The sequence below is a fragment of the Zea mays genome, chromosome 7 (assembly GCF_902167145.1).
Source record: "Zea mays cultivar B73 chromosome 7, Zm-B73-REFERENCE-NAM-5.0, whole genome shotgun sequence".
Lineage (NCBI taxonomy): Eukaryota > Viridiplantae > Streptophyta > Magnoliopsida > Poales > Poaceae > Zea > Zea mays.
Window position 1 is genome coordinate 169,161,630 of NC_050102.1, and position 11,390 is coordinate 169,173,019.

The 11,390-nt window shown below is 48.3% G+C and overlaps 1 protein-coding gene across 1 annotated transcript; it reads right to left on the reverse strand.

Annotated features, from left to right (window-relative positions):
- Positions 1–749: 749 nt before the first annotated feature.
- On the reverse strand, positions 750–2,970 carry LOC100279577 (putative lectin-like receptor protein kinase family protein). The gene is given in 1 exon segment (NM_001152574.1): positions 750–2,970. A coding segment is annotated over 1 exon segment (2,046 nt). The 5' UTR covers positions 2,962–2,970; the 3' UTR covers positions 750–915.
- Between the last annotated feature and the right edge of the window lie 8,420 nt (positions 2,971–11,390).

Sequence of the window (11,390 nt, forward strand, 5' to 3'; positions counted from 1 at the left end):
ACGACCCTGTCACCAGGTCGCGGACCGTCCGGCCTAGAGCTGCGGACCGTCCGGTGTGACGCAGGGAAGACACCGCTCCTGCGCCCAGGTCGCGGACCGTCCGGCCCAAGGCCGCGGACCGTCCGCGCCATCGCAGAGGGCACTACCAGGCGATCCGGCGACCTGTCGCAGGCCGCCACTACCGTTCACCTTGCGGAGCCGAACCCAAGGTGCCAAGTACCGCCAAGCGGTTCATTATAGTGTTTGGTGACCAAAAAGGCACCAACACATGCAGAATCAGCTCTGGAGATCTTCTTAGGGAGGCTTTAACATTAGCACGTTAAAATATTTTCTATTTTCTTTTTATGTTTATACTTATCTCGGCGGACTGTTACTAGTATAAATGCCCCTCTGAGCCGTTGAGTGCTTACTTCTTCATTCGTGGACTTGTGAAGAGATCTCTCTGAGATCCACTGGTTTGTGTTTTGCGAGTTCTAGTACAAATGCCTCGTATTGTGTGGATTAGCTCCGGTTATAGTTCTGTGGTTCTTTGTATATCGTGTCAAAGCCTAATCGATTTTGGTGCCTCTCTTCCCATCGTTCGGTCACATCCGACCTTAATCAGTATAAAGTCACTTAGCCATTGATCTTCAACAAATTTACCTTGTTATTTTCGTTACCTTTAGAGATAGTTTGAGAACTCCATTTTCTTAAGGGAAAATAAACTAATTTTCCTTAGTAAAATGAAAATTTCTTGAAAAAACGGGGTTCCCAAACTAGCCCTTATAGTAAATATTGACCTACTGCTATGAAGATCAAATCACTCGTACCAAATATAAACGTATCAAGAGTATTCAAGACGCAACAAGGTCAACTTTTATTACTACGAGAACAGGAACCAGTACTCACACTCCCCCGGTGCACCAAAAAAAAAATTCATCTTCCACTAGAAAGATCAGAAATGGCACCCATGCTCGTGGACGACGACACGTATGCCATCGTATCCTTGCTTACCTCCCTGCTATACATCCGCTCCACTGCGGTGAAGCCGAAATACTCCGGTGACAAGTCCGGGAGGACCATGTCGCCGTCGAGGTACTGCATGACCTGCCGCATGGTCGGCCTTGCGTTGGGCAACGGATGCGAGCAGAGCAGACCAAGCTTTAGTGCCAGACAGACCTCATCAGGATTGAAACCGTCTGGGATCATCGTGTCTGCCGCGTCAAGGATCAGCCTCCTACGCCAGCGCTCAGCCACCCAATCCACGAGCACCGTGTGGCTGTTGTGCTCGTCCTGCTCGACTGGCCTTCGTCCACAGGTGACCTCCAGAAGGAATGCCCCAAAGGCGAAGACATCAGTTGCCGGCGTTGCCTTGCCGGTGTGGCCTAGTTCAGGGGCCAGGTACCCCATAGTGCCGACCACATGAGTCGTATGCGCATCAGTCCCGTGATCGTACAGCCTCGCGAGGCCGAAGTCTCCTAACCGCCCGTTCATTTCGCCGTCGAGGAGCACATTGCTTGCCTTGACATCTCGATGGACAACCACCTGCTCCCAGTCCTCGTGCAGGTACAGAAGCCCGGACGCCACTCCTCTGATGACGTGAAGTCTTTGAGGCCATCCCAGCGCACGTGCGCCCTTGCTTCGATCGTAGAGGTGTTTGTCAAGGCTACCATTAGGCATGTAATCGTAGACCAAGAGGAGTTCACCTTTGCGCCGGCAGTAGCCGAGCAGCTGCACTAGGTTGCGGTGCCGCAGCCGCCCCATGCTCGCGATCTCAGCGATGAACTCCTTCATGCCCTGCTTTGACTCGTGGGACACCTTCTTCACCGCGACCTCCGTGTTGGATTTGCGGAGAACGCCCCTGTACACGCTGCCAAACCCTCCGGCGCCGAGGAGCCGCTTGTCACTGAACCCTCCGGTGGCGTGGAACAGGTCCTTGTACGAGAACCGGTGTGGCCCGAACGCGGTCTCCCAGTCCTCGCGGAGCTCGGCGTACCTGGCCCGGCGGCGCAGCAGGGCGTAAACCAGGACGCCCACGGCGAACACCAGCGTGGCTGTCGCGATGGGAAGCACGATCTCCAGCACCTTCGGCCGCGGCTTGGGCCCCGCGGGCGGCAAGGCTGGCAGCGCCGAGATGTTTAGCGCCGGGGCCGCCCCGTCGAACGCGAAGGCCCAGCCGAGCACGAAGTGGCGCGAGAAGAGGATGCCCGTCGCGGACGTGAACCCAACGTACGCCGCGGTGCCCTGCACCACGCCGGAGAGGTCGACGGTGGTCTGCAGCAGCGGCTTCTTCGGCCTGGCCAAGCCCAGCGGTGCCATGGTCACGGTGACCTGAGTCGACCCGCTGTCGTAGTCCACCCAGACCTGCATGGCCTTCCGGCTGACCAGGCTCAGGTTCCGGAACTGCCCGGTGCCGTCGTCGTAGTAACCGGCGTCCGCAGCAGCACGCGACACTAGGCTGTCGACGTCGACGCCGACGTGGTTGCTGTTTCTGTCGAGGAAATCGGCGTTGAAGAGCGTGTCCAGCTCCACGGCGAAGACGTGGGTTCTCCCGTTGCCGTTGTCGGTGCTGTTGAGCAAGCCCAAGAACTGCCCCGGCAGCGCGGTGGACAGAGCCGCCCTGTCCGAGGAGACGAAGAAGGCCAGGCCGTGGCTGCTCAGGTCGATGTACGGCCCGAAGATGGCGAACGCGAAGGTGGTCGAGAAGGACCGCGCGGCGGTGGCGTTCTGGGCGCCCCGGTCACGGAACGGCAGCGGGGACGGGTGGAACGCGTGGCCCTTCATTTGGATGGTGCCGTTGGTCAGCACCAGTAGGCCGTTCGGCGTCACGGTGGACGCGCCGTCGAGGGTGAGGTTCGCGCCCTTGAAGCCGTTGTAGACGAACCGCTCGTCATCGCTGCCGGCGGTGGCGTCGGCGCAGCGGCCAACAGGAACGAGGAGAAGGATCAGCAGAGTAGCCACGACGAAGGTCTCAAACAGCATTCCTTCAACGATACGGTTGATTTTCTGAATCGTAGACAGCAAGCTCAGCTTTTGTGTGACAGTATGAGAGCACTAGGCCGCCGCCTGAGACTTTGCGAGGTGTTTGTCGGGAGGAAAATTCTCGGATCCTTGGCTCTTCAAGATAGAACCTGCCAAGCCTAGCTAGCTTAAATGGCTTTGGGTCAACTGGTTCAGTGGTGGTCGCGTTTCTGATTTTTTAATACTTCCTCCGCCCCAAATTAAAATTCATTTTTTCTTTTTATTATAATAATACAATAATTATGAATATGAATATAAAAATCTAGAGTTAAAACTACTACTATTTTAAAATAGAGAGAGTACTTAGGATAGACAGATAGGAGGGGCGCGTCCAAACGGGCTATTCCGCTAGCGGCTAGGTCACCAGTGGCACGACACAAATTGGCTCGCCATAAGTCCAGTCAGTTATGCTGTTTCCATTAGTTATCATATTTCAGCTCTTGTTTTAAACTTCAATTTATAAACAGTGTAATTTATAGTGAAAAACCCTATTTACACGATTTGTTACAGACAATCTTACAACCGATAGTAGACTTATACCAGCCCGACAATAAACATGTCCCATGTTTAACATGTTTAAGTACGCACATAGAGCGACCCATCTTATAGAGCAGAAGCATGACCTGTGTAATGGCCGACGTGACCTGGTTTAGCTCATGAGAAGGGATATATAATCTAAGCCATTGCGTGACCCCTTTCAAACCCTCATTTTCCACTCCCACCCACGACCACTACTTCTCTCTCGGCTCTTCTCTCCTACCTCCTCACATTCAAACTTCACGATGGTGAGTCATCATCGTCGCTGTTTGGCCTCACACCATCATCATAGCTTCATCGCTTGCCTTCTCTATCCCAATTCTTCCTTTATCGCCCTCTATCCGGTTCTCTTGGCCTCCATACCAAAACCCTAACCTCTCCATCGTTCTGGGCAAGATCTATATTATTATAGTCTAGATCTCTTTTGTGTCACCACTTTAGTAACTCTGGTGCTCCGGCTACATAGGTAATGTGCTCCTCACCTTCGCCCTCTTATTGTCCTTTTCATAGATCTAGATTTAGACCATCCCTTTGGTCCTCATGTTGGTTGCGGTCCTATTTAATGTTCTTGTTGTTGATATGTTCTTCCTTGTAGGTTGCTGGTAGATGCTTGCATTATCGTGTGTGACACAAGCCATTGAGAAGCCAGAGACATCGAGGAGATGGTGGCCATGGATCTTGATGTGACTCTTGACTCTTGAGGACGAGCATATGAGATCATAAAATCACAATGAGGAAGAATATATTTGATGTTTCATCATCGGTAGTAGTGTTATTGATGTCGATGGTGCTAGGATGAGAACGAGAATAGGGTACATGAGCCCCACCGGTGGAACAAGCATTGTCCGTGCTGACCCTGACCATGGCAATATGCTAACATTTTGGATCCATCCATCTATTGGCTTGCTGGGAGACAATTGAATGGACACATCAAGTGGGGATGTAGAAGGTGTGTGTGTGTGGAGACTGATGACTAGACAATGGTTTCAACATGGCAAGAGGAGGAGGAACAATAGTTAATTGTGCAAGAAATGAAGCAGTTATACTCCATGTTCTAGGGCTTTGAATTTTTTTTGTTCGTACAGATGCAAGCAGAACGACACATATGTGTGTGCACACCATGCTCTTAGCTCTAATATCTTTGAACTTCGCTTAAAAGAATTATGTCGGGTACCATGATTAGAGGTACTTAGATTACATCCCTAAATGTACCTAAACACCCGAGTAATGAGGGATCACAGAACAAACGCGCTCCTGATAGTCGCCTAGAGGGGGGGGGGTGAATAGGGCGAAACTGAAATTTACAAATATAAACACAACTACAAGCCGGGTTAGCGTTAGAAATAAAGAAACGAGTCCGCGAGAGAGGGTGCAAAACAAATCGCAAGCAAATGAAGAGTGTGACACGCGGATTTGTTTTACCGAGGTTCGGTTCTCGCAAACCTACTCCCCGTTGAGGAGGCCACAAAGGCCGGGTCTCTTTCAACCCTTCCCTCTCTCAAACGGTCCCTCGGACCGAGTGAGCTTCTCTTCTCAAATCACTTGTGAATCAAACTTCCCGCAAGGACCACCACACAATTGGTGTCTCTTGCTTCAATTACAAGTGAGTGTTTGATCACAAGAAAGAATGCGAAAGAAAAGAAGCGATCCAAGCGCAAGAGCTCAAATGAACACTACAAATCACTCTCTCTAGTCACTAAGGCTTTGTGTGGAGTTGGGAGAGGATTTGATCTCTTTTGGTGTGCTTTGCAATGAATGCTAGCTCTTGTATAGTGGTTGGAAGCTGGAAAACTTGGATGCAATGAATGGTGGGGTGGTTGGGGTATTTATAGCCCCAACCACCAAACATGATCGTTGGTGGAGGCTGTCTGTCGTATGGTGCACCGGACAGTTCGGTGCACACCGGACATGTCTGGTGCGCCAGCCACGTCACCAAAGCCGTTGCGATTCGACCGTTGGAGTTCTGTCTTCTGGGCCCGCCTCGATGTCTGGTGGCGCACCAGACATGTACTGTAGAGTGTCCGGTGCGCAAGCATGGGCTTGCCTGACGCCTGCGCGCTCTAGCGCGCATTAAATGCCGTTGCAGGTGACCGTTGGCGCGAAGTAGCCGTTGCCCCGCTGTTACACCGGACAGTCCGGTGAATTATAGCGGAGCAGCCTTCGTGATTTCCCGAGGCTGCCAAGTTCCAGAGCCGCGTCTTCTTGGAGCACCGGACACTGTCCGGTGTACACCGGACAGTCCGGTGAATTATAGCGCGCCAGCTTCTGGAAATTCCCGAGGCTGAGGAGTTCTGCGCGAGGTCCTCTGGTACACCGGACACTGTCCGGTGCGCCACCGGACAGTCCGGTGCGCCAGACCAGGGAGCCTTTCGGGATGCCTTTAGCTCTCTATTTTGAACCCAACTTTGGTCTTTTTAATTGGCTTGTTGTGAACCTTTGACACCTGTATAACTTATACACTAGAGCAAACTAGTTAGTCCAATTGGTTTGTGTTGGGCAATTCAACCACCAAAATTAATTAGGGAATAGGTGTAAGCCTAATTCCCTTTCAATCTCCCCCTTTTTGGTGATTGATGCCAACACAAACCAAAGCAAATATAGAAGTGCATAATTGAACTAGTTTGCATAATGTAAGTGCAGAGGTTGCTTGGAATTGAGCCAATGTAAATACTTACAAGATATGCCTGGATTGTTTCTTCGTTTTTAACATTTTGGACCACTCTTGCACCACATGTTTTGTTTTTGCAAACTATTTTGTAAATCCTTTTCAAAGTTCTTTTGCAAGAAGTCAAAGGTAAATGAATAAGATTTTGCAAAGCATTTTCAAGATTTGAAATTTTCCCCCCTGTTTCAAATGATTTTCCTTTAACTAAACAAAACTCCCCCTAAATGAGATCCTCCTCTTAGTGTTCAAGAGGGTTTTGATATACCATTTTTGAAATACTGCTTTCTCCCCTTTTTGAACACAATAAGATACCAATTGAAAATACTCTTTGAAAAACTAAGTTTTTGAAATTGGTGGTGGTGCGGTCCTTTTGCTTTGGGCTCATACTTTCTCCCCCTTTGGCATGAATCGCCAAAAACGGAATCAATAGAGCCCTTGAAGTGCTTTCTTCCCCTTTGGTCATAAATAAATAAGTTAAGATTATACCAAAGACGAAGTCCTTTTGCTCTCTCCCCCAAAGATGGAGAGTGGCTCGGAGTGACGGCGAAGGATGAGTTACGGAGTGGAAGCCTTTGTTTAAAATAGACTTGAAAAACACATTAGTCATAGCATATGAAAGAGACATGATCAAAGGTATACAAATGAGCTATGTGTGCAAGTTAGCAAAAGAAATTACGCGAATCAAGAATATTGAGCTCATGCCTAAGTTTGTTAAAAGTTTGTTCATCAAGTGGCTTGGTAAAGATATCGGCTAATTGATCTTTAGTGTTAATGTAAGAAATCTCGATATCTCCCTTTTGTTGGTGATCCCTTAAAAAGTGATACCGAATGGCTATGTGTTTAGTGCGGCTATGCTCGACGGGATTATCCGCCATCTTGATTGCACTTTCATTATCACATAGCAAAGGGACTTTGGTTAATTTGTAACCGTAGTCCCGCAGGGTTTGCCTCATCCAAAGCAATTGCGCGCAACAATGGCCTACAACAATGTACTCGGCTTCGGCGGTGGAAAGAGCGACCGAATTTTGCTTCTTTGAAGCCCAAGACACCAAGGATCTTCCCAAGAACTGACAAGTCCCCGATGTGCTCTTTCTATTGATTTTACACCCTGCCCAATCGGCATCCGAATAACCAATCAAATCAAATGTGGATCCCCTAGGATACCAAAGCCCAAACTTAGGAGTGTAAGCCAAATATCTCAAGATTCGTTTTACGGCCGTAAGGTGAGCTTCCTTAGGGTCGGCTTGGAATCTTGCACACATGCATACGGAAAGCATAATATCCGGTCGAGATGCACATAAATAGAGTAAAGAACCTATCATCGACCGATATACCTTTTGATCCACGGACTTACCTCCCGTGTCGAGGTCGAGATGCCCATTAGTTTCCATGGGTGTCTTGATGGGCTTGGCATCCTTCATCCCAAACTTGTTTAGAATGTCTTGAGTATACTTCGTTTGGCTAATGAAGATGCCCTCTTGGAGTTGCTTTACTTGAAATCCCAAGAAGTACTTCAACTCCCCCATCATTGACATCTCGAACTTTTGTGTCATGATCCTACTAAATTCTTCACATGTAGACTTGTTAGTAGACCCAAATATAATATCATCAACATAAATTTGGCACACAAACAAGTCATTATCAAGAGTTTTAGTGAATAGAGTAGGATCGGCCTTTCCGACTTTGAATTCATTAGTGATGAGAAAATCCCTAAGGCATTCATACCATGCTCTTGGGGCTTGCTTGAGCCCATAAAGCGCCTTAGAGAGTTTGTAAACATGGTTAGGGTACTCACTATCTTCAAAGCCGGGAGGTTGCTCAACATATACCTCTTCCTTGATTGGTCCATTGAGGAAGGCACTCTTCACGTCCATTTGGTAAAGCTTGAAGCCATGGTAAGTAGCATAGACTAATAATATGCGAATTGACTCAAGCCTAGCTACAGGTGCATAGGTTTCACCGAAATCCAAACCTTCGACTTGGGAATATCCCTTGGCCACAAGTCGAGCTTTGTTCCTTGTCACAACACCATGCTCATCTTGCTTGTTGCGGAAGACCCATTTGGTTCCTACAACATTTTGGTTAGGACGTGGAACTAAATGTCATACCTCATTCCTAGTGAAGTTGTTGAGCTCCTCTTGCATTGCCACCACCCAATCCGAATCTTGGAGTGCTTCCTCTACCCTGTGTGGCTCAATAGAGGAAACAAAAGAGTAATGCTCACAAAAATGTGCAACACGAGATCTAGTAGTTACCCCCTTATGAATGTCGCCGAGGATGGTGTCGACGGGGTGATCTCGTTGGATTGCTTGGTGGACTCTTGGGTGTGGCGGCCTTTGTTCCTCATCCTCCTTGTCTTCCTCATTTGCATCTCCCCCTTGATCATTGCCATCATCTTGAGGTGGCTCATTTGCTTGATCTTCTACTTCATCAACTTGAGCTTCATCCTCATTTTGAGTCGGTGGAGATGCTTGCATGGAGGAGGATGGTTGATCTTGTGCATTTGGAGGCTCTTCGGATTCCTTAGGACACACATCCCCAATGGACATGTTCCTTAGTGCGATGTATGGAGCCTCTTCATTTCCTATCTCATCAAGATCAACTTGCTCTACTTGAGAGCCGTTAGTCTCATCAAACACAACGTCACAAGAAACTTCAACTTGTCCAGTGGACTTGTTAAAGACTCTATATGCCCTTGTGTTTGAATCATATCCTAGTAAAAAGCCTTCTACAGTCTTAGGAGCAAATTTAGATTTTCTACCTCTTTTAACAAGAATAAAACATTTGCTACCAAAGACTCTAAAATATGAAATATTGGGCTTTTTACCGGTTAGGAGTTCATAAGATGTCTTCTTGAGGATTCGGTGTAGATATAACCGGTTGATGGCGTAGCAGGCGGTGTTGACCGCCTCGGCCCAAAACCGATCCGATGTCTTGTACTCATCAAGCATGGTTCTTGCCATGTCCAATAGAGTTCTATTCTTCCTCTCCACTACACCATTTTGTTGTGGTGTGTAGGGAGAAGAGAACTCATGCTTGATGCCCTCCTCCTCAAGGAAGCCTTCAATTTGAGAGTTCTTGAACTCCGTTCCGTTGTCGCTTCTAATTTTCTTGATCCTTAAGCCGAACTCGTTTTGAGCTCGTCTCAAGAATCCTTTTAAGGTATCTTGGGTTTGAGATTTTTCCTGCAAAAAGAACACCCAAGTGAAGCGAGAATAATCATCCACTATTACAAGACAATACTTACTCCCGCCGATGCTTATGTAAGCAATCGGGCCGAATAGATCCATGTGGAGTAGCTCAAGCGGCCTGTAGGTCGTCATGATGTTCTTGTGTGGATGATGGGCACAAACTTGCTTTCCTGCTTGGCATGCGCTACAAACCCTGTCTTTCTCAAAATGAACATTTGTTGGTCCTAAAATGTGTTCTCCCTTTAGAAGCTTGTGAAGATTCTTCATCCCAACATGTGCTAGTCGGCGATGCCAGAGCCAGCCCATGTTAGTCTTAGCAATTAAGCAAGTGCCGAGTTCAGCTCTATTAAAATCTACCAAGTATAGCTGACCCTCTAACACCCCCTTAAATGCTATTGAATCATCACTTCTTCTAAAGACAGTGACACCTACATCAGTGAAAAGACAGTTGTAGCCCATTTTGCATAATTGAGATACAGAAAGCAAATTGTAATCTAATGAATCTACAAGAAAAACATTGGAAATAGAATGGTCAGGAGATATAGCTATTTTACCAAGACCTTTGACCAAACCTTGATTTCCATCCCCGAATGTGATAGCTCGTTGGGGATCTTGGTTTTTCTCGTAGGAGGAGAACATCCTTTTCTCCCCTGTCATGTGGTTTGTGCACCCGCTATCGATGATCCAACTTGAGCCCCCGGATGCATAAACCTACAAAACAATTTTAGTTCTTGACTTTAGGTACCCAAACAGTTTTGGGTCCTTTGGCATTAGAAACAAAAACTTTGGGTACCCAAACACAAGTCTTTGATCCCTTGTGTTTGCCCCCAACAAACTTGGCAACTACTTTGCCGGATTTGTTAGTCAAAACATAAGAAGCATCAAAAGTTTTAAATGAAAGACTATGTTCATTTGATGCACTAGGAGTTTTCTTCTTAGGCAACTTAGCACGAGTTGGTTGCCTAGAGCTAGATGTCTCACCCTTATACATAAAAGCATGGTTAGAACCAGAGTGAGACTTCCTAGAATGAATTCTCCTAATTTTGTCCTCGGGATAACCGGCAGGGTATAAAATGTAACTGAAAGGGAATTAGGCTTACACCTAGTTCCTAAATAATTTTGGTGGTTGAATTGCCCAACACAAATATTGGACTGACTAGTTCTCTCTAGTGTATAAGTTATACAGGTGCAAAAGGTTCACATCTAGCCAATAAAAAGACCAAGTGTTGGATTCAACAAAGGAGCAATAAGGCAACCGATGGTACCTCTGGCTGGAGGCACCGGACTGTCCGGTGTGCACCGGACAGTGTCCGGTGCGCCCGTAGACTTCGTTTTCTACCCTTCGCCAGAGGACTTCGACTTCAACCCTTCGCCCTCGGGAATTCGCGGAGGCCGGCGCGCTATAATTCACCGGACTGTCCGGTGTGCACCGGACATGTCCGGTGCGCCAACGAACCGCGGCCTCCGGAACTCGTCATCCTCGGGTTTTCACGACAGCCGCTCCGCTATAATTCACCGGACTGTCCGGTGTGCACCGGACTGTCCGGTGTGCCAGCGGAGCAACGGCTCTCTGCGGCGCCAACGGCTCCCTGCGCAGCATTAAATGCGCGCGCAGCGCGCGCAGACGTCAGGGCTGCCCATACCGGTGCACCGGACATCAAACAGTGCATGTCCGGTGTGCACCGGACACCTCGGCAGGCCCACAAGTCAGAAGCTCCAACGGCTAGAATCCAACGGCAGTGATGACGTGGCAGGGGCACCGGACTGTCCGGTGTGCACCGGACTGTCCGGTGCGCCATCGAACAGAGGCTGCCAGCAACGGTCACTTTTGGTGGTTGGGGCTATAAATACCCCAACCACCCCACCATTCATTGCATCCAAGTTTTCCACTTCTCAACTACTACAAGAGCTCTAGGCATTCAATTCTAGACACATTCAAAGAGATCAAATCCTCTCCAATTCCACACAAAACCCTAGTGACTAGAGAGAGTGATTTG